This window comes from Miniopterus schreibersii (assembly GCF_964146895.1).
Source record: "Miniopterus schreibersii genome assembly, chromosome: 20".
Taxonomy (NCBI): domain Eukaryota; kingdom Metazoa; phylum Chordata; class Mammalia; order Chiroptera; family Miniopteridae; genus Miniopterus; species Miniopterus schreibersii.
Window position 1 is genome coordinate 12,111,782 of NC_138122.1, and position 25,912 is coordinate 12,137,693.

Genomic DNA, 25,912 nt, shown 5'->3' on the forward strand with positions numbered 1-25,912 from the left:
GCAGGCGCGCGGCGATGACGTAGCCGGAAGCCAGGGTGATAGAGAGGCACCGCCTCGTCTGCATGCGCTAGCCGACTGGACAGTGGCCGGCGAGGCGAGCGGTGGTGGCGCGAGCCCCTGGCCGGCGTGCGGTGCACCCCATGCCCGAGACTGGGACCTGAGTACCGACGGTTCGAGTCCCGCCCCCGGGTCGGAGCCGTGGGGGCGGCCTCAGGGTGCCAAACCCGCGCTCTGAGAGCCTCCAGTGCGCCAGGCCCAGGGTGAGACGGTAGAGGCGGCCCTCGTGGGGTCCTCAATCCAGGCAACCGGACGGATAGAACAATGAATGACAAGCTCGACAACGAAGCAAAGTGAAGGGAGATCCCGGCGAGAAACGCGGGGCGGCGACGGCGGACTTCATGGAAGGAGATGGAGATGGGGGCGCGGTGGGAAACCCCTGGGGATGGGGGTGTGAAATGGGAGAGGAAGGAAATGGAGGGGGAGCATGATAGAACGGGGGTGCGGCTGGGTGTAGGATGCACTAATGGAGGCCTGGGTGTGAGGCGAGGAAGCCTGGGCGTTCAGGACCCAGAGTTCACCCCTCATCCCAGTCCCTGCCTGACTCCACACAGGGTCCCGGGGCAATGGAGGGCTGCGGCCAGGACAGCAGCAGTGCCCTGGGCATCTCTGCAGCCCCAGCCACCGACAAGGAGGAGGAGGAAGAAGGGACTGGGACCGCTGCAAAGTCAGGTCCTCAGCCTGGGCTCTACAGCTACATCAGGGACGACTTGTTCACTTCGGAGATCTTCAAATTGGAGCTGCAAAACGTGCCACGCCACGCCAGCTTCAGCGATGTCCGACGCTTTCTGGGCCGCTTTGGCCTGCAGCCCCACAAGACCAAACTCTTCGGCCAACCTCCTTGCGCTTTTGTGACCTTCCGCTGCGCCGCTGAGCGGGACAAGGCCTTGCGTGTGCTGCACGGTGCCCTCTGGAAGGGCCGCCCTCTCAGCGTGCGCCTGGCCAGGCCCAAGGCTGATCCCATGGCCAGGAAGAGGCAGCGTGAAGATGAGGGTGAGCCGCCGGCCACATGTGTGGCTGATGTAGTGACCCCTCTTTGGACTGTGCCCTATGATGAGCAGCTTGATCGGAAGCGGCTGGAGTGTGAACAGGTGCTGCAGAAGCTTGCCAAGTGAGTGTGGACATAGTCACCCCCTTGACACCAGAGTTCCGTTCAGCTCCATGCTTGCTCATCCCTATCTGTGCTCTGTACAGACCCCCTTGGCATCTGCACAGGCTCTTGGGGAGCTAGCCGGTAAGACCCCTGTGTTACCAGTGGAAAGAATGAGGTCCAAAGAGAGGAGCCCAGGTGCCTGGGCATTTGGAGAGTAGTTGGAGATGGGTTGGAGGCAGTGGGCTGAGTCTAACCCTGGTCCCTCCTCACTCTGCAGGGAAATTGGGAGCACCAACCGTGCCCTGCTGCCCTGGCTGCTCTCACAGAGGCACAAGTACAACAAAGCCTGCTGCCCGTTGGAGGGGGTCAGACCATCACCCCAGCAGGTCAGGCCCACAAACCTTTACGCCGTGCTCTTAAAGCTGTCCTCACCCATTCCTCCTCCTGCTTTGCATTTACTACTCATGTTGGTCATGAGACTGCTAGTTGTTGTCAGCCTTGTTCCCTGGATTGCCACACCCTGAGGGGGAGCTGGGGCCTCTCACACATTGCCATCTCCCACTCACTCACTGTGGTTCCCTCCATGCACAAGTGGTGGGCTTCCAGGGTAAGGTCAGCTGTGTCTCTCTGCCTCCCTCCACTCACCCTACAGACAGAGTATCGAAACAAGTGTGAGTTTCTGGTGGGCGTCGGGGTGGACGGGGAGGACAACACTGTCGGCTGCCGGCTAGGAAAGTACAAGGGTGGAACATGTGCTGTGGCAGCCCCCTTTGACACTGTGCACATCCCTGAGGCCACCAAGCAGGTGGTGAAGGCCTTTCAGGAGTTTATCCGGTGAGACTTGCGGCTGGGCTGAGGGCTCCGGGATGTTCTAAGGTGGTCTAGTAGCAGAGAGCCTGGGTCTTGTTGGGGAAAAGGGGTGGGGTGGCGGCAAGGGGGTATCCTATGATTGTGGCCTGGTGGGTGTGACTGAAGGAGAGAGCAGGGAAGCTGCTTGCCCAGTTCTGTTCAGTAGATGTTTGGGACTCAGGGCTGCTTATGACTTCCACAGGTCTACTCCATACTCAGCATACGACCCAGAGACATACTCAGGCCACTGGAAGCAGCTGACCGTGCGCACCAGCCGCCGTGGCCAAGCCATGGCGATTGCCTACTTCCACCCTCAGGTCTCAGGCTGGGTGGCCCTGCTGGGGAAAGGTGTCCCAGCCAGAGTGGATTTCATGCAATACAGCCTTACAGGGCATTTTCTACTGTCTCCAGAAACTGAGCCCTGAGGAGCTGGCAGGGCTGAAGGCCTCCTTAGCACAGCACTTCACAGTGGGGCCGGGCAAGGCCAGCGGGGTGACTTGCCTCTACTTTGTGAAGGAGGGACAGCGGTGAGGAGCCTGGATGAGAGGGTGGGGTGAGTCCTTTCTAGGGCTAGTGACACTGACTGGCCCCACCACCCACAGAAAGACTCCCAGCCAAGAGGGCCTGCCCCTGGAGCACGTGGCTGGGGACCAGTACATCCATGAAGACCTGCTGGGGTTGACCTTCCAGATTTCCCCTCATGCCTTCTTCCAGGTAGCCGAGTCCCCTGGGGATCATAACACACAACGGGAGGCCTGATGTGATACCAGGAGATAATTTGAGACAGTGGGCTAGGGTAGGTGACGTGTTAGCCTGCAGAAGTCTGGGGGAGAGCATCCAGGTGGGGAGCAGCAAGGGCTGGGAAGTAGGAAATTACACTAAGTAGACCTTTGTGATAACTTTGCTGGAGAGCCATGTGTGGGCAGTGGGAGTTGGGGTGACATCAGGGCTCTGGTGTCAATTCTGGTGAAGTCTTCCATGTTTGATGTTGCTGTGGGGGCTCCCACACATCTAGCACTCAGAAGTTCATAGGTTGAGAGTGGGGAGGTCAGCATCAAATTGCTTTTAGAGCTAGGGCCCCAGGTGAGGTTGCCCAGCATCTTGTGGATGGAGGGGCAGGGCAGTTGGAAGACTAGCCCTGGGGTGCTTAGGCAGTTAGAGGTGGGGAAGGGGTGGGATCAGGAGACCTAGAAAGAGGATGAGTGAGCCAGGGACTGAGCCACAGGTCTTAGAGCAGGAGGACCCCAAGGAATGCAGACATTTGGTGTGGCTGCAGGAAGGGAGGCTGACTTGGGCAGGGGGGCTGCTTTGACATCCTGGGTTCACCCTCCAGGTGAACACCCCAGCTGCTGAGGTGCTTTACACAGTCATCCAGGAATGGGCCCAGCTGGATGCAGGGAGCACAGTGCTGGATGTATGCTGTGGCACTGGCACCATTGGCCTGGCCCTGGCCCGGGTAAGCTTTCCTGCCCACTAGCTGAGGAAGCCCTCTCCCTACCCCTCCCTTGTGCTGTCACCACTTCACGACCCCCATGACCCCCAGCCTGTCCTAGATCTGGTTCTACTTCCCACAATGCGTTCTGCTACTCCCCTCCCCAAGTAGCCCCTGGGGTGGTGCAGGGTTACCATCAGCCTGTCCCCTTTTCTTGATTCAGAATGTGAAGAGAGTTGTGGGGATTGAGCTTTGCCAGGAGGCTGTGGAGGATGCCCGGGTGAATGCCCACAACAATGGTGAGCGCCAATGCACCACACAGCAGGCAGTCCCCCCCTGCCATACACCTCAACATAGCACCTGGAACCCACCACATGGCTTCTAGGATGGGAAGCAGTGGGGAGGAACTGCAGAAGGCACAACAGGGCCCCTACTGTACACCCCCGATGCCTGGGGCTGCCTGATGGGGAAGGAAGGGCAAGGAAGCTCCCTGGCCAGTGAGTTTTCCTAAGGCACCTCTGGTCAGGGGATTCAGGATACCAGGCAGCTCAGCAGGCCCTGGGTGGCAGGGCTCCCTGAGTCACAACAGGGTTGCTTTGCCATCTGTAGAGTTGAACAATGTTGAGTTCCACTGTGGGAGGGCTGAGGACCTGGTGCCTGCCCTGGTGAGCAAACTGGCCTCCCAGCAGCTTGTTGCCATCCTGGATCCACCTCGTGCCGGCCTGCGTGAGTAGCCTTCATTCGGGGGTGGTACAGGGAACGGAGGGTAGTGACCTCTGGGTGGCACACTAGGCTGTGCAGCCTTAGGCCTGATATCCAGATCCACTGGGCCCCCATCCCCTCTTTGAGGTGGGGACTCTCCCTTGAGAATTCTACTTCCTCAGATTCCAAAGTGATCCTGGCCATCCGCAGAGCTGAGAACCTCAAGCGGCTCCTATACGTCTCCTGCAATCCCCGGGCGGCCATGGGCAACTTTGTAGAGTGAGTGTGAGGTGGGGGCTTGGGGTGGAATGGGGCCAGTACCCAGCCCCATACCCCCCCCCCAGAGGAGCCCCAGCCATGTGGCTGACCTTGACTACTCCCTTCCCACCACAGCCTCTGCAGATCCCCGTCTAATAGGGTGAAGGGCACCCCCTTCAGGCCAGTCAAGGCTGTGGCTGTGGACCTGTTCCCGCAGACCCCACATTGTGAGATGCTCATCTTGTTCGAGAGGGTGGAGCACCCCAATGACACAGAGACCCTGGAACCCCAGGACCCTCCAGCCCAGTACCCCCCCAGGCCCTCAGATGATAAGCAGCAGGAAGCCGAGCCCTCCCCTCCCTCCTAGGCCCTGGAGCAGTGGAAATCAACCCTTCCGGAACTGGGCCTAGCCTGCATCACAGGGACAGAGGCCTAGTGGCTCAAGTCCTTGCCTCACTCCAAAACACTCAGAGGCAGTAACCAACAGGGCACAAGACCCAGCTCTCCTGCCTAAGGCCTTCCTGTCCCTGTGGGCCTTAGGCTCTTGCACCCTGCACACAGATATGCATACTCCCATTCTTTTTTGACCACTTGGGCCACAAGGGCCAGAATAAACAACTGCTGAATTACTGATGTTTCTGTGATGAGAATCCAGAGCTTTGGCATACAGGGATTCTTCAACCTACCCCCACCCCCGCAGGTAGAAAGGAACGGAGCCAGGAGGGCACCTTGGGAAGCCTAAGCCTGAGCCTCTGGTTCTCCTAGCACCCTGCCAGGCCTAAGCACAAGCAAGGATTTACCAAGTTGGGGCTGGGTGTTCGGGCAGTTCTCCCAGCCCCTCTGAACAGCAGAGCTTGGTGTTTTATGCTTAACCTTGAGGAAAAGCAGATTCAGATTTCACAAAGGCCGGGGGGGGGTAGAGCGCACAGAGCCAGGGGCTAGCCCTGTCTGTCTAGCCCCCACTTTTCCTGCACCAAAGGGAGGACGACCCTTAACCTTGTTCTATCCCCAGCTAGTCCCGAGCTCTGAAGGGAGACCAAGGAAGGGGCTTGGTTGGGCTGCTGGCTCAGCTACTGTAGGGAACAGCTATATCCAGGCAAATGCCCTAGGCCTACTGGGGATTGCTCCAGAGAGGTTCTGGCAAACTGAGGGTCCACAAGGCCCCTCCCACAGTTAGAAAAAAACACCAGTCAGAACCTTTTGGACAGTTTTGTTTTATGTGTCCAGACAATCAAGGCTCAATGTTACAGCCATGGCCCACCCACCACCTGGGAGGTACATGATGCACAGAGGTGGCATCAGCAGAGGCTCTCCTTGCCCTCCACCCCCACAGCACAGCTGTGTGCACACAACACTCACACCCACACATGGGACAGAGGAAGGATATGGTGGGGCCAAGAGTGAGGCTCACCCACTTCTAGTAACACGTGCACAAAGCTTTGGTTCACAATGGCGCATCTGGCTGTTTTAGGGGCAACCAGTCACAGTCAAATGATTATTCACAGCTGCAGACAGGAGGCAAGACAGAAGCAAGTGTATAATTACAGCAACTTGATTGAGGATTCTGTTTTATAAAGGTCAACACAGAAGCCAACCTTGGTCACATAGGTGCTGAGGGAGGGATACACTGGGTGGCCCACAAGGCCAACATTGTCTTCCTGGAAGCAACCACCAATTGTCTCCCTGGAAACAAACACCATCTGTGCGGGATGTGGTGGACAGGCACACCCAAAGAATGGAACAATGCAACCTAGTGCTGGGCTCCTGTATCTGGCAGTGTACCATGAGCATGTGGCACCCTGAATAGGTGCTGGGAACAGGAAACCAATGTCTAACCACCAGTACCTTGCACGTGGGGACAACCCAGGGCCCCAAGCACACACACATCTACCCCTGCACCTGTCCACAGGGGCCAGGTGGAGAGCACAGGCTGCTGGTCAGAGGAGTGAGCTGGTTACCAGGCCTGGCTGCACAGGGTGGCTGCCTTTGAAATCCAGTGAAGCTACCATCCATGTGCTTGCACCAAATCTGGAGAGGAGTGCCAGTTTGTGATCAAGAATGGATTGCACTAAGGGTCTTTGTTTCCTCTTAAATAAATCCACGTGCTAAAATTCATTAATTGTTTATATCTGCTACATGATTCCAAATCTATCTTCTACACACTGTAAAAGTTTCTTTCCAAATGCTAAAATACCATAAAAGCTTTAAAAATTGAAGGGTGGACAGAGGGACTTGACTGTGCAAAAATCTTTAGTAAAAAGTTGCCAGAAGCCAGTGAAGGTAACGGGCCCCGGTGTCTAAGAAGGTGTGTTTTCAGGGCATTAAGACTCACTCAGAAAGCACTGGCCTAGTAGCTCAGTTGTTTAGAGTAGCATCCTGATACGCCAAGGCTGTGGGTTCGATCCCCGGTCAGGGCACATACGAGAAATCGACCAATTAATGCACAAATAAGTGGAACAACAAATTAATGATTTTTTTCTCTTCCTCTCTCAAAGCAATAAAAAATTTTTAAAAATTGTTTTAAAAAGACTCAGAAAAATGAACCACACCCCAGCTCAGGGCTTGGGCAATAAGAGAGACTCACTGGCTAAATAATAATCACCTTGATGATTTGCCTGCAATCTCTGAAAAACAGTTCTGATGCTAAAACTGTGTTTATTTTAAACCAAAATGGTCTGAAATACTCATTCCTATTATAACATTTTCAGAGAAAAAGGAAAAACACAGGAGGCAGGAAAGGGGATGGGGTGCCAGCATGTGCCTTCTGACCAGGTCCCTGCAGTGGCCCGCAGGAGCCCTGGGCACAGGGTGCCATAGGTCTTGGCCATCATGTTCTCATTTCATCTGTCATCCAACTATCATTTCTTGTCAGTGCATGTTACATACTAAAATTCATAAAAACCTTCATAAAACCAGTCTGCAGCAAATCCATACAAGCAGAGGTCATCTCCACGCTTAGCTTCCACCTGTGCAGGCAGGATAAGTTGATGCTTGAACATGTCCTCAGACCTGTGGGTGGCCCACAAGGAAACGGTACAGTATGTGGCCCTGGCTGTCACCATACACTGGAGCCCCACCCCTCTGGCCCCAGCCCTCAGACATGGGACTGCAGGGGAGGAACTTAGATTAGAAGTGAGAGGCTGCAGAGTGAGCGGTGCATAGTCTCCCCGGCAGCAGAGCAGGCAGCCCTCATGCCTGGTCCACCACTACCTCACACATCCACAGTGCACAGGGGCTCGCCACCAGGCTGGGCAGATGCCACAATAGACATCTTGGGCTTCTTCCGCGTCTCCTCCTAGAAAAAAAATGGTCAGGGATGCCAGTGAGGTGGGAACAAGTGCAGCCAAGCTTCAGGCAAGAGGCTCCAAAGGGAGATGGGTGGGTAGGAAGTGAGACCAGCAGACTGATGCCAGGCAGTCTCTGGAGTAGGAGGGGACCCATGCTCTGCAATTTCAGGCTGGAAAGAGTGAAGGCCTGAGGAGTGGGCTGGGCAGGAGCCTGGATGAGAGGGTCACCCTGGATGCCATCAGAGTACCACATGATTCCCTGGGAATCAGGACACACACTAAAAAATGAAGGGCCAAGGTCAAAGCCAACAGGGATAAGCCACCTGGGTGGGTCTCTCTCCCTACCCCCACCTGCGGGCAGGAGCAAGGGATCCCTGGACCCAGAAGCCTACAAAGACAACAGGTACCTCCTTCACGGTTTATACAGGCCCAGGCTGATATCACAACTGAAAAGGTCTGAGCCCAGAGGCCTCCCGAGTGGGTGGCTTTAGAAAGCTGCATGGGGACTGAGCCCTACCTAGGTTCAACTGTACTGTGAACCATACTACCCCCTCAGAATTGCTGAGGACTCCAGGAGGAAGAGGTCCAAGATGGCAGTCTGTCACCCACAAGGACCATGAGTGTATGTGGTGGGGAGGGGGGCAGGGGTGTTGGTCCTGCCCTCAAACAGCCAGCACCAAGTGGGGACCCAAAGCATACAAGAAGCTCGGCCCTTCACAATCACAAGCCGGAGCTGCCAGCTCTCATTTATCTGTATAAAATAGTGATTCAGCATAAGTTATCACGAATGCTAAAGCTCAAGGAAAAACAAATCTAATGGAAGGCCTTTCAGGTGACTGGGCACTGCTAGGGTATCAAAAGCCAGTGATGGGTTTCTAGGGGATGGCTTTCCTCCCACAGCTGCCACTGTGTGACACAGTTTGATCCCCTCCCCTGCCTTGGGGACAAGGGGATGGAGGAGCCATGGCCTGTGCTCACCCTCTCTTCGGCCAGCCTCTTCATCTCCTCCTGCAGCTTACTCAGGATGTGCAGGTTCGGCTTGTTCTTCTTGGCATACTGCTGCAACTCAATGACGCTTTTGTCCGAGGTCTCCTGGGGAGCATAGTGCCTCCATCTCAGGACTGCCCTGGACCCCACACCAGCTGCCCCACCCTCAACCTGTGCAGAGAACATTGTGCAGTCCATGCTGCCCCCACTGCCCCATCCTCAGTGGACAGAAAGCCACAACCTCCTCCCTTCACAGGACAAAAGCACCCTGGTACCCAGATGTCTCTGCTCCTGCCCTGGCATAAGGAAGCTGGACACAGCCTCAGACACAGCCGTAAGCCAGGCACTCAACGTGCCCAGAGCCCTCAGACTGGAGTGGTACCCAGGCTGGGAGGCCGTTAGCCCCAGCCACTAAGCTATCCGCATGCCCTAGACTTTCAGTGCAAGACCCAACAGTCCTGAGGCCGTCCATCTCTCAGGACAACGGCTGTTCCCAGGGTGCCAGACCCCACCTGCCCTCCAAAAGCCACATGCTGGACTGCCTGGGCTGGATCCCTCACCCTCCAGCTTAGGAAAGGTTCCCACCCACGGCCCAAAGCAAGCTCTCTCCCCCCCCTCAATCTTAGCCTGAGAGGACGCACAGAAGACATACATAAAAGGCACAGTGTCATCTGCACTGCATCCAGGTTTTCTCAACAACACATTTCCTTAGGTTACTCTAAGGATATTGGGAGCCATCACCTCCCTCACCCGCCTTATCATGCCCAGAGCAAGGGCCTCTTCAGGGATGGTTTGAGGGTCCACAGCATGATCCTTGGAGTCACCACATGCAGTCCCCACCCTCTACACCGACCACCCCTCCACTTAATTGGGGTGCTGATAACCCAGACCATTTCTATAAACATCAGGGGAAAAATAAAAAATGTAAACACTCACCTCCCAGTACTTCCCTCCACCCAACAAAGCACACAAACCTAAGGGTATTGGTTTAAATCTTAAGATCTTGGCAAAAGCAGCAAAAACAAAACAGATGACACATACAGGCTGTTGAATTAAAGGTCAGTGACTGTAACCAAGAGAGCTGCCCTTGCATGCTCACTCTCCCTCAGCCACTATGTGGCCTCAAATTAGCACAAGGGCTCCTGTCACTGGACTAAGGTCTCAGGGCTGGCAGCACTCACCATCTGCACCTCCTGCTACTCTAGTCCCCTCCCCACACTGCCAGAGCCAGGACTAGGCCCCTTGGGCAGGGATAACCCCCACCCCAGCAAAGTCACAGAAACGACCCAGCAGAGAACCCAAGAAAGGTAGCCATGAACAAGAGCAGAGCTGCTTGAATATGTCCCCTGTGACAGCGGGACCCCAGGCATGAACTCCAGGGTTGGGAGAGAAGTCCTGTTACCTGTTTGACCATCTTGCTGCTTTCACGGCCATACATGCGCAGTAAAGACCCCCAGTTCTTGACATGTGGGTGAAGGAGCTGAAGGATTTTCTGAGAGGCTAACTGCTTCCCGACTCTCTTATTTTTACCTGTGAAGAGGGAAAGGATATGCAGAGAGGGAGTCACAAACATCCAGCTGTCCACACAGCCATCTTGCCTAAAAAGGAATTCATCTGTCCCCTCCCCCCGAGCTAAAGGCATGTTCTACGGGAAGGGGGTAGAGAAGTGCTCCACCACCAAGCTGAGCACGAGCACCTCACAAACCCTAAACCAGGACCCACTCTTAGCCCACTTCACAGAACTGTCCATCAGAGGCTCTAGGAGGTCAGGACATGACCAAGGTAGGTCACACAGCTTAAGAGTTCCCCCTCTCACCACAAGCCCATATTTCCAGACACACAGACAAGCAACAACTCGGTGTCATGAAGCATGTGTCCTGAGGCTCATTGGAGGCAGGCATGGGAGGAGGGCTTTACTGGAAGGCCAACAGAAGGAGTTTCCAGAGGGTATACATGTGCTGTGGAGGAAGTTTCTAAACACAGGGAAGGCAAGGCCAGCTACGATTCCAGACAGGGCCTGCGGGCTTGGAGGAGAGTGTCCTGGCACCAGGATCCCACCTCTATTTCAAGCTCCGCCCACCAACTTAGGAGCACTTCTCAGAGTGACTGGTGTCTGCTGGAGCACAGGGCACACCAGGTCTCATTGGGGTTCTGCAATTTTCCCAGGGCCAACTTGTACACTACCTTCTAAATTACATGACAGTGGTTTTATGTTTATATTAGTTACAAAAAGTTTTCTTTTAAAATAAAATTATATTTTAAAAAATGGTTACTTCAAAACTCAAATTAGGTAAAGAGCATAAGCAATGCACACAAACCAGAAGGCAGAGGGGCAGCACATGCCTAGCACAGGAGTGCAGAGGGTGGCGGGGCAGAGACTCTGCTGGCATTTGAGTAGGATGCCCCCACCTACCACAGGGACAAAGAGCTGGTAGGGGGCAGAGATGGTAGGAAGGGAACACAAGGCCTAGCCAGAATGACCAGTCCAAGCCCAGGAGAGGGAGGACAGAGGCAGCTTAGACAGGACTACCAAAGTCAAGCCTCAGGCTGACTGTGTTTCAGATGCTGATGTCAGATGCTGGTGGACATGACTGTAGGCAGTCAGTGCACATGGCTGGAGCTTGGGAGCAACAGTAGAGCAGTGGCTGGGGACCAAGAAAAGGGGCTCAAAACTCCCACAGAGACCACACGGAGGAGTGCCAGCAGGGTACCACGCCCCCAGTTGTCATATGACAGCATGGTGGGTGGCAAGGAAGGGGTGGGGTCCTTACACCAGCCTCGCACTGTGTGCTTGCCACACGCCATGACATATTCACTCTTCTGATTTTTACCAGGAACCACTTCAAACTTGATGGATGTGTCACCCATTCCATGGTTTCTTTAAAAAAACAACAACAAAGACAACAGGTGACATCAGCTGAGGAGGAGGAAACAGCTGCTTCCAGAAAGTTAAGGGCTCTCTGAAGACAATGCCAACCCTTTTCCCAAAACTGCTTCTCAGCTGAAGAGGATGAGGTTCTCCAAGTACACCCAAACTGATCCCATGGGGCTCTGATGGACCACCAGGCAGAGACACTTTTGTGCATGCCAGGAACACTTGCAATGGCCCTCAGACTTTAGCAATGCCTCTTGAGCCAGGATAAATAGCCAATAAAGATGTTGGGTACCCAAATAGAAGCTCCCACGACCTGACTTAGGACAGGAAGCCCCCATCCTACCTTTTAAGGCACTCGTGGAGGATCTGATAGGGAGACAACAGTCCGGCCTTGCTGGTCAACTCGTACACCCGCGAGTCCTCAATACTGATGTGGTTAAAATACTACAAAACAAAGCAGCCACTCCTAAGTACTGGCCTTGCAGAGCTGTTCCCATGCTGTCTGCTTTCCCCGGAGGCTTCCTGTACTCCTTATCACCTCACAGAGGACCACACACCTCCCACTTCATTGAGCCTCTGAGATATGAACGTGGAGCTATTATACACCAGGCTGATGAGAGTGCCATGCGTGGGGTGGAAGACCCTGGTGCAGTGAGGGCCTGAGCTGCACAGCTAGCCAGCCTGGGAAGCCTTTTCTGAATCTGAATCTTTAGATTTCACACAATTAGTCAGAAATCTAAAGATAAGCAATCCTGGAGAAAAACCTGAAGATCACCATAAGTGAGATTACAGAAAAGAAAAGGTAAGCCAAAAAAAAGCTGCAGGATCTTTGTGCTGAAAATGACCAACATCAATGAAAGACATCAAAGAAAACTTCAGTAAATGGAGGTTTTACAAATGAGAAGACTGTTGTTAAAAATAGCAATTCTCCCCAAATGTATCTATAGATTTAACACAATTTTAATCAAAATCCCAGTAGAATTTTTTTGTATATATTGACAATGTTTCTAAATTCCATATGGAAAGGTGTTTTTGAAAAAGAACAAAAAGAATTCGCACTATTTGATTTCAAGACTTCAAGTTATCATGACAATGTGGAATTGGTGAAAGGACACACAGATCAAGGGGACAGAATGGAGAGTCCAGAAAGAGACCCATACATGCACCATCACTTGGCTCCTGATAAAGGTGCAAAGGCAATTCCAGTTAAACATAAATCTAATGTATGGCCCAGCAAGCCCAGGCTAAGTGGTTACCAATGCTCACATGGAAACCTGGACAGCTTCACAGCACCCTGTTGCTAATCACTAAAAATTGGGAACATGCCCTATACCCCTCAAGTGGGGGAAACACATCCACAGGGCCCTGTGGTGGGCACTACTCAACAGTAAAACAACCCAGCCATTGACACAGGCACCGGCACGGAGGGTCCCATGTGCATCATGTGCACTCAGAGCCTGGTTCAAAAGCTGCCTACCCTGTGACTCCATTGACAGAATATTCTGGAACTGCTAATCTATAGGAATAGTTCAGTGCCTATCAGGGTATACAGGTGGAGGGAGTTTTGACTACAGAGACAATTTGAGAGAATTGGGGGGGGGGGGGAGACTATTTTCAAATGTTTTGTGTCATGATTGTATTCCTGGTTACATGACAAAACTATGCATTTGTCAAAACTCAAAGAACTGTACCAAAAAGTGAATTTAACTCTACATAAATTTAAAAATAAATTGAAAAGGAAAAGAAAAATTCTGGTCACTAATGCCTAAATTTTAAAATATCTGTGTACCAACCAACCCACAGCTAAGGTAGAACAGGGAACCAGAGCTAAAGGAAATGCCTATTATACCTAAGGGGGAATATATCACTTAGCAGGATAAGGAACACACATATCCTACTAAGGCTGGAGGAGCCATGGAACACGCAAGCCCTGGGTCCCCATGCTGGCCAGAGTGAAAACTGGGCAGCTCCTGCTAAGGGAACTACAGGATGCCAAACACAAAAGTAAGCAAGCACAGAGGCTATATGCCCCCAGCCGGGGATTGAGCCTGCAACCCAGGCATGTGCCCTGACAGGGAATCAAACCCCGATTGCCTGGGTCCTAGGCTGACGCTCAACCACTGAGCAGCGCCCGGCCGGGCTAAAATATCTCAGCTTTAAAAAAAACATGGTCAAAAACCAATGTTATATATCACCATATTAATAAAGTAAAAGACAAAACCACACAATCATCTCAATAGATACCAAAAAACTATCTGAGAAAATCCAACATCTATCCCTGGCAAAAACTCTTAACAAACCAGGAGTAGAAGAAAACATCCTCAATCTAATACGATCCACAAACAACACAGCATGCTAAGTGAAAGAAGCCAGTTCATTTCTATGAGATGTCCAGAAATGGCAAATCCATAAAACAGCCAGTAACAAATGTATAGAGACAGAAAGTAGATTAGTAGTTTCTAGGTGTTGAGGAGCTAGGGAATGGGGAGAATTCGGAATTATTAATAAAATATTCTAAGGTTAGACTGTTGTGATGGTCACATACAAAAAGCCACTGAACTGTACAGTTTAAAAGGGTAAAATTTATGGTATATAAATTATATCAATAAAGCTTTTATTTATAAAATGCATTCTTCAGAGTTTGAGAAGACCTTGTTACAAATCATAGAATCAGATTTACCCAAAAAAGGTTCACAAGTAGTTTTAAGTGATATTTAACATAAAGAATAATCTAACTTTTGTAGACTGCCTCAAAGGTTCATTCTTACCACAAATCTACTACAAGGAGAGAGCCAACTTACTTCCAAATACATTTATCGCTCAAAAGCAACTTCCTACTACCAATTACAAGACACAGGGGACAAAAATAGGATAAAAATGACATTTTTTCCCATGCTTACACAAAGATAAGCAAGTTTCCCCTTTTATGAAATATGAACAAGGAAAATATCCAAAGCTTGGATAATTAAATCATTGAGCACAGCCTGCACTAACAGGGTTAGTTTGGAATCACAGTTCCAAACAGGGCAGTCATGACACTCACCTCAAGCTCTTCACTGTCTTTGGGCTTCTCCTCAGAAGTCTGTTTAACAAAGTCAGGGATGAGGATTTCCAGAGTAGCTCGGGCTGTGAAAAAAAACCACCACCCTGAGGATGAGGGCTTGGGTCCAGCCTCCTTCCCAAATACAGAGCAAGCTACACTGGCTCCTCTACAGGGAGGACCAGGGACCCCAGGGACCCCATGGCTCAGGGGCACAAGGACCCCAGGGAGCAGCAGTACTTTAGAGACAGGGACAGCAGTGGATGGAAAAGAGCACATCCTAAGAAAAGGAGGCAGTGATTGAGGCACTTTTGCCCTGAGGCACTTGTAGCAGGTCAAGGAAGAGAAAATGTGCATTTCAGGGGAATCGTGACATGCAGGCAAATGGCTCAGCAGAACCTGAACCAAGTAGGGAGGACTACAAACTGAGCAGGTTGTGTGAATGTGGCAGGGAAAAGCAGCCAGATCAGATGGATCCCCTGGAGAAAGCATCTGCAGGACAGAGCACAGGGATGACTCCATGCTGAGTACAGATGCCTGAGTGAGCAAAGCTGCCCCTCACCACTGGGATGGGAAAGTGGGACACTGGGGGAAGGGTGTGTGTGACAGTCTGACCCTGTAGGGTTGTAGCGCTAGCAAGACATCCAATTGCAGGTAGAGAGCAGCTGGGGTCTGGGCAGAAGTGGATCCCTACACAAGGGGAGATTGCAGAAGGGTCCTGCCACCACAATATCTCCACCCCCCATGCTGGGCCCTGCTCTGTGCCTTATCTGCTCCATGGTCCCAATAACACCCAGTCTGTTGAGCTGAAAAAGTCTTTTGGCAGAGTTTCTCAAAAAATGGACAAAAGGCTTTCCTAGAGAACGAGGCGCAATGTGAGCCCAGCACAGCCTCACAGAGAAAGGACAGACAATAATGTATTATTCCAATTGTACTCAGCATACACCATCAAAAGAAAGGAACACCAAGGGAAACACTGAGTTCCATGAGCAAAAACATTTTCACTGACCTAAGACCCAGTGAGACTTTAACAAAACTGACTTACTTCACATTCTGTGAAGGGCAGAGCTGCTCTGGAAAGTAATATAGGAATGGTAGAAACTGTAAGAACTGACCTATGGGTACCAGGGCCTGGGGTGCACCACACATCTACCCTGCAATGTGGTCCACTCCTAAGAAGAGGCCAAATATTCCTGATGCTGGGGTAAACAGCTTTTGGAAAAGAATGCCAGTAACTACTAGTGCTGGGCACAAAAGCAAGCAGCACATACACAGTCAAAAAGAGCAATGAATTTTAACCAGAAAACAAGCTTTCCCATGGATCTGGTATGTGTTCAATGAGTGGCAGTCCCAAATTTGGAGTCTGAACGACTCAGGAAATCATCCTCACAAATGTCAAAACCACTTGAAGAGAATGCCAACAGCATGCTGATTCACCTGTTCTTCATCTCCTAGCATGCCCACGTTTTGCTGTTTAAATACAAACCCACTCTAGAACATGTGCCCAGCACAGCCAAGTCAGCTCTGTGAGTAGGGAGGAAAAAGGGTTGGGAGATTTCAGCCTGGCTGCCAATGAGTAGAGAAGGAAACAACTCTTATTTCTCAGGTTTTACTTTCTATATTTAACTTTCCCAATGAGCACATAATTTTTAAAAATCAAAATAGATAATTACATAAACAAAATGGATTTTCCCCACCCATATCCCTCCCACTTGGGCTGCTGCTCAGCCCTCCCCAGCCAAGAGGAGGGGTAGACACAGCGGGTAGCATGGGGCTTTGACACCTAAGCAGGCACATTACCAGCTTTATTCTTCGCAAGTTTTTTGCTGCTTGCAGTTCCAGATCCATAGGTCACACCATCAATGGTCACCGAGGCGCCAAAAGGCTCACTTGGGTTCTCTTAAAATTAAAATTACTGTTTTAAAACACACTTGGCAAGACATTAAAAGCGGGCTTGTGCGCACGTGAACGCACACACACACACACACACACACACACAATCTGCTCATACCAACAGACAAGTTGGAGCCAAGACTGCTGCTGGAAGGCAGAGAACTGAGGACTCCGTGAGGCACTGAGATGGGACTGAGATGGTCAGCAGGGAGAGAACACAACAAGAAAATTTCAAGAAAGGGGGACCATGGGATAGTGAGCTGGAGGAGAAACAAGAGGTCAGAGACAGAGACACAGGGACCAACATCTGTGAAAGACGGACAGAGGACTGTGAGAGGCAGGGATGCACAAATGTAGTAAACCAAAGAAATGACATGAAAAACAATTAGTAATTCCTAGGTTCTGGCTTCCAAGGGAACACAAATTGGTTTTCACAAAGGTATGACATGGAAGAACAGGAGACAGCTGATGGAAAGTGCAGGCCTGAAGTCCATTCATCCACCTGGGGGAGCCTAGAGACAGTGGGAGGCCTTCCTCGGAGCAAGGAACAAAAGATGATGGGGGGAGGGAGGCGTATGAACAATAAAGGGGGAAGCAGAGGCAGTGATCCTTAGGCTGGACACATTCCATAAAAATGAACTGTCTATCCGCAACATCCTTCTCCTGTCCTTCCCTTTCATTTCTATCCCAGCAAACAGCCAACTCCCTCCTCCCCAGCCATGACCGAAGTTAGGTGTGTGACTTTAAGACTGAGACGAGGAAAGTCAAACTTACCACATTCAAAGAAATTATAAACTGGGCGGACCTTGAGGACACGCTGCATGTACTCGTGCAGGATGCAGACCTCGGATTTCCCGTTGGGGTTAATGACAAATTCTGTGACAAGAAGGACCAGCTCAACAACAGTCTGAGAACCCCACTATAAGCTAGCACTCGGGACCTGGCACCATCCAAGTTACCAAGTTATTGAATTAGAGGCTCACTGCCATGAATGTGTTGGACCTCTGCATTCATAGGGTAAATGTAAGCTTTGAATTAAAATGCAACTCACACACAAAGTATACATTTTAAGAACATCAAATGAAAAATAACAGTATAACCACTCTGCCAATGTTACAATTTACAAGCCTCAACTCACCTTTCTTCGTGGGTGCATCCTGCACAGATAGAGTAATGAGCTTCTGATTGGCCGGCAGGATGGGCCTCTCGGACTCCGCCTGTTTCCGTTTCATTTCTCGATTAAACTGCCGCCGCTCAGCCCAAGTTCTGAATTTCTTCACAGTAACTTGCTCAAAGTCAAAACGCTTCTCCAGGTAGTTCCGAAATTCCTCAAGATCTGTAAAAGATTTACCAGAGAACCAAATTACTAATTTTCAATGTAAGTTGTTTCCTCTGCCCAGTGAACAGGACAGCGATGGCCTGCCCATCAGACAGGCCCCACCATGCGATACCCACTGCTCTTTCCGTGCCTCTTTCGAAGGGCATGGAAAGCAAAGAAAGGTCCCTTCACTCAGCCAGCTCAAATTATTCTGACAGGTCCTTATGAACAAACTTCTGGGATATTCTTTTAGTTAATTTGAAGCAAGAACAAGGATTTTAAAAAAAGAAATAAAGCTTAAAAAAAATCAGATGGCCTTTAAGGCTGTCACCCCCATATCAAACAGGGACATGACTGCCAAAAGCACTCAGGGGGGCTGTGCATCCACTGCCCATCTTGCTCTCTCTCTCCCCCCCAGCCACCCTGGCAGCCTCCAAATTCAGTCACACACTCAGGCAGCTCAGGCCTTGGTACTCATCATGCCTCTCCCCACTTGGTCCCTGGCTCAGACCCACAGCTCATCCAAGTGTCTTGCCTCCATTGAGTACTCCTCCACCCCACCATTCAGTGAAGTTTCCAGGAGCCTCCCACTTTTACCATTACACCTACTACCCCCTTCTCCCCAGGACTTCCTAGAGGTTCCCATCAGCCTCAACAGTTTCCTGCCTGCCTCCTACCACTCAAGCGTGTCATCACACCCAGCCCTAAGAGAAGTCCCAGATGAAGGTGGAGACGGGGGTTATGTGTACAAAGACCAAGATGTAGTGTTTTAAAACAAAAGAATGCAAAACAATATGCTTGCACCTACTTAACTATAAACTGAAACTACATACTTCTTTACATATGAATGCAGAGAAGTGACTCTGGAAATAAGTACCAGTGGTCACCTCTCACAGAACAGGTCAGAATTGAGAGGCAGGTGTTTTAGAAAAATAGGAACACATTCATTTACACGTGCATAAAAGATGGTATGAAAAAATAAACTGTGGTCTCAGAGAGCTCCCTTCCAGCTAGGTCGCTGAGAAAAGCCCCAACACACCAACAGAAGACAGAGGAAGCTGACTTGGATAGGGGAGGAAGGCATAACAGGCAGACAAGTTGCGGGGAGACCAGGTCCATCCACTGGGGGGAACTGGGAGACCAGTAAGACTGCCCTTTCCCCAGATGTCCAAGGCTCCAACCAGCACACTGCTTCTCCCCCCCGCTAGCAATTCTAGGGCTCCTTACATGGAATAGTTATGAGATAAGCCAAGCAGCAATACAATCAGAAAACCTGAAAACACAAAGTCCTCTTGAAAAGATTTAGCAGGTGTACTAAAACAGTTTGCCATCACTGACGAGACAACTAAGACTTGAATGGGTAGCCCGGCTGGAGTGGCTCAGTTGGCTGAGCATCGTCCTGTGCACAGAAGGGTTGCGGGTTCAATTCCCCAGTCAGGGCATGTATGGAAGGCAATCAACTGATGTTTCTCTCTCACATCAATGTTCCTCTCTCTCTCTAAGCGTATCCTTGGGTGAGGTATAAAAATAACAGTAAATTTTTTTTTTAATTAAAATGCTTAAAAAATAAAATTAAATAGGTAGAACTAACCTAAAAGACACAGAAGAGTGAGAAACACCAACACACACCCGCAATTGCAGGATTTAAGCATGAAATGTCCACAAAATAGTGACAGTTTCCCAACAATGAGTCCATGGATTGAAGCAGCCCACTCTGAGTGCATCAGGATAAATCAAAATGTCACACAGAATACATCCTACTGAAAAAAGACTTCAGGAAAGAACATAAAAATGACCAGAGAAAAGGTCAGTCCACACTAACAGTAGCCATCACCACGGCAGCATTGGCCATATTGACCCTGCAGAGCCCAAGAGCAGGGGCCTAGGGCGTGGGACCCAGGTAGGTTCTCCAAAGAACAGGGAGATGGGCCTTTCCAGCCATGCAGAGGTAGACAGAGGTCTCAGCAGTCCCTTCCTCACAGACATAACTAGGAACAGGTGGCCATCAGCAGAAGGAAGGGGATCCAGGGAAGGCATGGAATGTAGTAGCATCCCTGCAGACAGTACAAGGTGGCAAAGGGGAAAGAAAGAGTTCAGTCTGGAAACTTACCAACTGATTCGTCTTTGCACACCTCAACTTTGGCCTTCACCTGCCCCAGGGCCCCAGGGGCAGCCTCAGCTCCCAGCAGGTCCTTCTCATCTGGGGGCCCCGAGTCGGCCCCCATGGAGTCAGGCTCTTCCAGGGGAAACTCCAGCTCTGCAGATCGGCCGAGGGGCTTGACAGGGGATACCTCCCCACTAGGGGCAAGCTCACTGTTTTGCTCCCTCTCCTCATTGTCCTTCATTTTCTTGTAATGCAGACAAGGGATGCTACTCAGAGGAGGGTCATGTTTCTGTGGGTAGTAAAATTGCAACAGATTATAAGCATGAACCCGGATGTCTGAATATCTGATGTATTTCACCTGCCTCGGCTTGGATATGATGCAGTGTGTGCAGATGTGCACGTTCTTGTCTTTGAATTTACAAGACTAAATTCATGACTGATGCATTCCCTACCCGTATGCTTCCTGTTCCCAAGAAGTATGGCCTGGACCAGGTGACCACCCGAGACTCTCTGTGTAGGTACACGGGGACTCCGGAGTTATGGAATGTCATGATCCACCCATCAGGCAATGGTTCTGTAGGTGGGCGGCCACGACCTGCACAGAAGAACATCCTATAATCACTTGCAAAACACAAAAGCTATTGGGATTTTTTTTAAATTGACATACAGCAGATAAAAACGGTAAAACAGACCAAATAGTGAAAAGAACCTCTAAGAACTAAGCAAGTAGGAAAGTGCCCCACCTTCCGGATAGAGCCCATCCCAGCCCTGTCTTGTTGCTTGGTACCTCCCAGCACGTCCTGTGCATGAAATTGTGCTCTCCTTGTACTTGTTTATCTGGGTTTAACCAAGAGAGTCTAAGTCCCTCTTTGACAGCAGGGAGCTGCCTGCCTTGCTCACTTTTTACTGCTATGCCTAGAACAGCATGTGGTGCATGAAGGAGCCTCGGGGCTGCCTCCAAAGCTAGTGAGGACCATGGACACTCAATTGCTCACCTTCCTGCACTGGCTGTGGTCAGAGACACCCTGAGGCTGGGCAAGCTTTGCAAATAAACTGCACATCTGTTGAACACTACTCCCTGGGACCAGATGACAAACTTTCATTGTAACTAAGCTGCAAAGCTCTCACCAGCATATAAAACACTACTTCAGCCCTGGCCAGCATGGCTCAGTGGTTAGAACATCAGCCCGTGCACCAGACATGGGTTCGATTCCCAGTCAAGGGAAGTATCTGGGTTGTAGGTTTGATCCATGGCCCTCGTAGGGGCTGGAGCAGGAAGCAACCAATCGATGTCTCTGTCACATTGACGTTTCTTTCTCTCTCTCTCTGTCCTTCCTCCCTCCCTCCCACTCTCTCTAAAAAAAAAAAAAAAAAGAGGCAATGGAAAAAATACCCTTGGGTGAGGACTGAAAACAACAACAAAACACTAATTCAAGTTAGTATATTTCTAAATCAGTTTTAAAACACTACTCACAACCCCTTCCTTGCTTTATAGGCAATCAATAAAAAGCTCAAGACTTGTAATCCACTTGATACCAAGCCCAGCAGCTGGGAAAAGCATAAGTTAAAATTTTTGGAAACAAAGCAAATGAAATCTACAAAAATATATACACAATGAAAACAGCACCACTGACTCTCATGAAAAGGAGTGGCACCCCAGCATCAGGTCGCCACCCAGAAAGGAGGGCTGGCCCTAGGCCTGACACCCACAGTGGCCTATACTGGACAGCTGGCCCCTGGGAGGGAGTGCTCCAGGTCAAAAGTGCATCAACCCTGTCAGGCACTCTCCCCAGTGAGCCAAGGGCCAAAGAGCTGCCTTACACCAACTGTGAGCTAAGTCAGAAGAAGCAAATGAAATACAAGCCAAGCACAGGTGCATCCGGGCCACTCATTTATGACTACGAGTGGTCATAAAGTTGCCCTGGCTGTCTAAAGAGATTACATGCCACTCATATGCAGTCTGTGAGCATGAGGACCAAACTGCACTCCTAAGAGGGAGGCACCACTGCCAGGTAGGCTGCCAGATGGTGAAGCTGCAGAGTGAAAGGCAGTGCCCAATGCAGGTAGGCCAAGTGGCCAGGCATACTGCTAACCTGTACACTGCTCAGGACCGACACAACTTTATCTGCTAAGAATGAGGTTGCTGAAACCACAAAAAGAGCACAAAGCAAATCTGCCAGAGGTACCGAGGTGAAGACTGCCCCTCAACCCTTTCTCAGAAAATAAGACCCAAGTTCATCTCTGTCGGCAATCAATGAATCCAACACCTGTCCTATTCCAACCACTAGCCAACACGGGCAGACATGCCTGCCGACCACTGACACATCCACTACACAGCCAGGGGAGAATGCATACGACCTGCCCCTTGATTTCCTCCCATCACATTTCATCATCTTCTACACCCTGCACCTCAGCCTAAGGTGTCACCTGTCTGCCCACCTGAGTCCCCAAGCATCTCTTCAGCCCCTCTCCACTGTCCGACTGCCCAGCCCAACATCTCCACCTGGACACTCACAGGTGCCTCCAGGACAGGATAGACAGAAACCAATAGACTCCAGACTGGCACTGCACTGGCAAAGGAGCTTGGCAAACAAAACTCTGGGTGTCTCCCCACTGCTCTCCACACTGTCCTCAAACCCAAGTGTAAATCCCACTGCCTGCACCTTCAGAACATCTCCACCTGTACACCAGGAGCTCCCACCATGCCCACCTGAAGTACGCATGTCATTCTGCAGCCACAGGAGCCATGCACTTAGATAAAAATTGTTTAACATTTGTATGCTTTTTTTCCCACCAGCTATAAAGATACATTTTTTCCAAATTATCAGTATCCTTTTAATTTTAAAATATATGTTTGTTTTAAAAACCAAATCATTAGGTTTAAGATTTTTTATTGAGAGCAATTATGCTACAATAAGGCTTACTCTACCATCTACCATCTTTTGTTTTTTGTTTTCAAAACCTGCTTTCTTCTAGTGGCTTTCCCCGAGAGCAAAAGAGTCTAGAACTTGGACCTTGACCTTCACTTGCCACCATGCTGAGCACCCACCTCTAGCCTCAGCCTCTACACATTGGATGCTTGTCTTGTCGTCTCACCAATGTCCCCTCCTCAGGGGTCCCCTCCCAGTTCCTCTCCAAGACACCAGCCTCTCTGGTTTCCACAGCACACACCATGATCTGCATCTGGGTGGTAGTGCTTCTGGGTGCATCCTTGGGTCTTATCTGTTTTTCCTTCATCAGACATGATTATCTTGCCCTCAAAAGCGTGCGCAGACTGCTGTCTGGTATTCCAAAAGGCTCTCAAACCTACACTTCTGCGAACACTCACTACTTTTTTACCCAACTTACTTTTGAGCACTGTTTTAATCTTGGTCATCATTGGCTGCACACTTGTCTCTCCATCAGATGGATGGTCGCTGTCTCCTCCATATTTCTCCTCCACTCTCCTCTTTTTGGGAGCACAAAGGCCTTCTTCCAACAGAGCATCAACATCGTTGTCAAAATCATCCTGCAAAACATACTGTTCAGACACCATGGCCCTGGCACCTACATTCCTGCACCATGGGCAAGCTTAATGACACTAGTGAGAAAGGACACAGAAATGAGGCACTCTGGAAGGGACCTAGATGTGCCTTTATGGTGCATGATCATCTGAAAAACAAACAGGATGAAACCAACAACTGAAGCCAAAAGGCTTGGTCCCGGAGCACATCTCAGCAGCACTTTCCAACTCAGGTTGGGTAAAAGGTACAAGGCTGACCTGTCAGCCAAACTTTTTATTAATTTAAAAATCTGGACTCTTTATGGCTGTCTCTTTTCCACATTAACGTTATTCCACCTCAAATGGGCTTTTTTTCTCTGCAACATCAGCTTACAAAAGATGCTGCAGTTCCCAAACACCTCTCTTTGGGTTTTGTTAAGAGCACTCCAAAGGAGAGGTCACCGACATACCTCGTAGGAGAAATTCAAGGCCTCTTCATCCATTCTGTCTCTTTGCACGATTGCTTTAGCCGTGAACCCGCCTGCTCCTTCTTCATCTAGCTCCAAATTGTCAGTAAAATCTTCTAACTCATCGAGCACTGCATACTCCACTCTCTTTTCCTGATCCAGCTCATTCTCCTCATCCTTTTTATCAGCACTCTCACCCCCTATGCCTACCCCATTACCAACACTCCCGCCAAAGGGACAAGCATGCATGTCTCCACTGACAGGGCTAAGGGCCAGACCGCACTCTGCACGAGCGTCGCGCTCCACTCCTGTGTACAGCACCTTCCTGTCCTTACTCCTGCAGCTCTCGGTAAAGCTCACACTAATCTTTACATCCTTAAGCAACTTAAGGTCAGGGGAGAACTTCCGGACCGCAGGTGCGTGCCGGGCGGTGCGCGGGCTGTAGCCACTACAGTTCGGGTCTATGAGGAGGCGGGCTTTAGAGAAGGATCCTTTGGAGAGAAGAGAAGCTCCGTAGAAGTTGAGTGGGTCCTCAGCAGGGGGTTCGGCCTGTCCATCACCACCAGAGCCAACGTCCATTACCTCTGCATCACTGGACGTTTGCAGGGGAGGTGGTGGAGACTGTTCACGGGGCAGCGCTTGGAGGGGGCAAGCACGTTTCTCCATCACTGCTTCTCCTGCGGGCTCACGCGGGAGAGGAGAGGGACTCTCATATGTCTCCATAGTAAAAGTGGTTAAAACTATTTTAAAAGACCAGTTTTTAAAAACCTTACATAAATCTATACAGCTAACATGCACAAGTCCGTTGAGACCCGGTGCCGTCCTGCCCGCGCTGCACACGCTGGCGGCTTAGTCAAGCTGGCCACATTGCTCTTTTCATTAATGTAGACAGCTTTTAGAACCACTGCCTCAATTATTGGAAATCACAATGCACTCAGCTTAAATGACTGACGACTAAGCGAGTCTGTCTTCATGCCAAAGTGGCACCTTTCTTCTTCTACCTGCAAAGAGATTTAAAAACATCGTCACAAAATGACAGAAACCTTCCGCTTCCCTGGTACCAAAAGTCAAGTGCTATTAACATTGTAGCAAAGAAAATAATACTGCCTAAGAGAACCTTTTAGGCTTTAAAACAAACTGCCTTTACTTTGTTTCTTAGAACCTAAATGATAGTAAGTCCAAAGTTAAATACTTTATTTAATAGTCCACTGTAGTTCCTACTTCAGAAGCATAAACACAATATTTAATCTTAAGGCTCAAAAAGATTAAAAAAAAAACCTACACTGAACTTCACCACAGCATTCCACTAACTCAGTTTATTAGGTAAGCAAGCACGTGGTGCAAGGCTGCCCTTTCCAGAACACACATAAGGTGTGTGGCCTTCCTCCGGCCATCAGAGCAACATCAATCTACTCACCTGCTAGGGCTGGGTCAGTCAGAGGGTGAGCACGAGACCCTCAGCTCAACTCTGCAGCACTAGGGCCTCAGAGGTACGGCCAGGCACTCTGCTACCCTGGAACCCCAGGGCTCTCCTGGGCCCACAAGGTGGCACGTGGACCGGGATAGTGATGCAGCGTGCTGAAGTTGCCAGAGGTGGCGTGGTTCTGTTCCCAGTAGAGGAGGGGGTGTGGCTGTGGGAAGGGAGCCAGGCCAGGGTTGGTGGGGCAGCTGCAGGAGACAGCTGGAGCCAAGGCACAGGGAGTTCTAGGTACCATCTGGAGCCTGGCTCCATCCTGGGAGCAATGAGGAGCCACCCAAGGTGAGGCGACTCTCATGCCACAGTTTAATCCCTATTTGAGAAAGGAGACTAACCCCTGTGCCCAAGGTGTAGGAGTCCTGTAGGCCAGAGGGCCAAGGTGTGAAAGAGGAACAGGAGCCTTTAAGAACAGTGAAGACACCGAACTAACCACTCTGCTGAATGGGTAGATGTGGAGAGCACAGACAAGAAGTAACTGAAAGCAAATGAGGCTTTTCCCTGGAGGACACATGTTCCAACATTCAGGCAGGAGCCAGTAGAGAATAGATGAAGCCTCCAGGCAGACCTGTGCAGCAGGTGCTGAGGCCACAGC

At 50.4% G+C, this 25,912-nt stretch overlaps 2 protein-coding genes across 15 annotated transcripts in view; one reads left to right on the forward strand and one right to left on the reverse strand.

Moving 5' to 3' along the window:
* TRMT2A (tRNA methyltransferase 2 homolog A) lies at positions 1–6,506 on the forward strand. Of its 8 annotated transcripts, none has more exons than XM_081123066.1 (12): positions 1–425; positions 612–1,168; positions 1,428–1,536; positions 1,803–1,984; positions 2,202–2,316; positions 2,411–2,526; positions 2,602–2,713; positions 3,333–3,455; positions 3,655–3,730; positions 4,041–4,157; positions 4,316–4,412; positions 6,301–6,506. In XM_081123066.1, exons 1-12 carry the CDS (start codon positions 399–401, stop codon positions 6,338–6,340), a joined length of 1,671 nt encoding a protein of 556 aa, XP_080979192.1. In that variant the 5' UTR covers positions 1–398; the 3' UTR covers positions 6,341–6,506. The 8 variants fall into 8 exon arrangements, with proteins under 8 accessions (XP_080979192.1, XP_080979193.1, XP_080979187.1 ...); XM_081123067.1 differs by having other exon boundaries at positions 1–260; XM_081123061.1 differs by lacking the exon at positions 6,301–6,506 and adding an exon at positions 4,527–5,020.
* DGCR8 (DGCR8 microprocessor complex subunit) overlaps positions 5,909–25,912 on the reverse strand; it is a 23,749-nt gene continuing 3,745 nt past the window's right edge. For 2 of the 7 annotated variants that reach the window (XM_081123053.1, XM_081123054.1), the window contains 14 exons: positions 25,261–25,474; positions 23,847–24,844; positions 23,244–23,403; positions 20,348–20,490; positions 19,902–20,184; positions 17,612–17,809; positions 17,248–17,349; positions 16,381–16,479; positions 14,584–14,666; positions 11,884–11,984; positions 11,437–11,543; positions 10,068–10,195; positions 8,657–8,770; positions 5,909–7,686 (listed from right to left, as the gene is read on the reverse strand). In XM_081123053.1, the coding sequence (XP_080979179.1) occupies positions 7,603–7,686; positions 8,657–8,770; positions 10,068–10,195; positions 11,437–11,543; positions 11,884–11,984; positions 14,584–14,666; positions 16,381–16,479; positions 17,248–17,349; positions 17,612–17,809; positions 19,902–20,184; positions 20,348–20,490; positions 23,244–23,403; positions 23,847–24,566 (2,322 nt within the window). In that variant the 5' untranslated portion in view covers positions 24,567–24,844; positions 25,261–25,474 and the 3' untranslated portion in view covers positions 5,909–7,602. Of the gene's footprint in view, positions 7,687–8,656; positions 8,771–10,067; positions 10,196–11,436; positions 11,544–11,883; positions 11,985–14,583; positions 14,667–16,380; positions 16,480–17,247; positions 17,350–17,611; positions 17,810–19,901; positions 20,185–20,347; positions 20,491–23,243; positions 23,404–23,846; positions 24,845–25,260; positions 25,475–25,912 lie in introns of those variants that run through there. The other 5 variants (XM_081123055.1, XM_081123057.1, XM_081123056.1 and 2 more) reach the window with 5 other exon arrangements.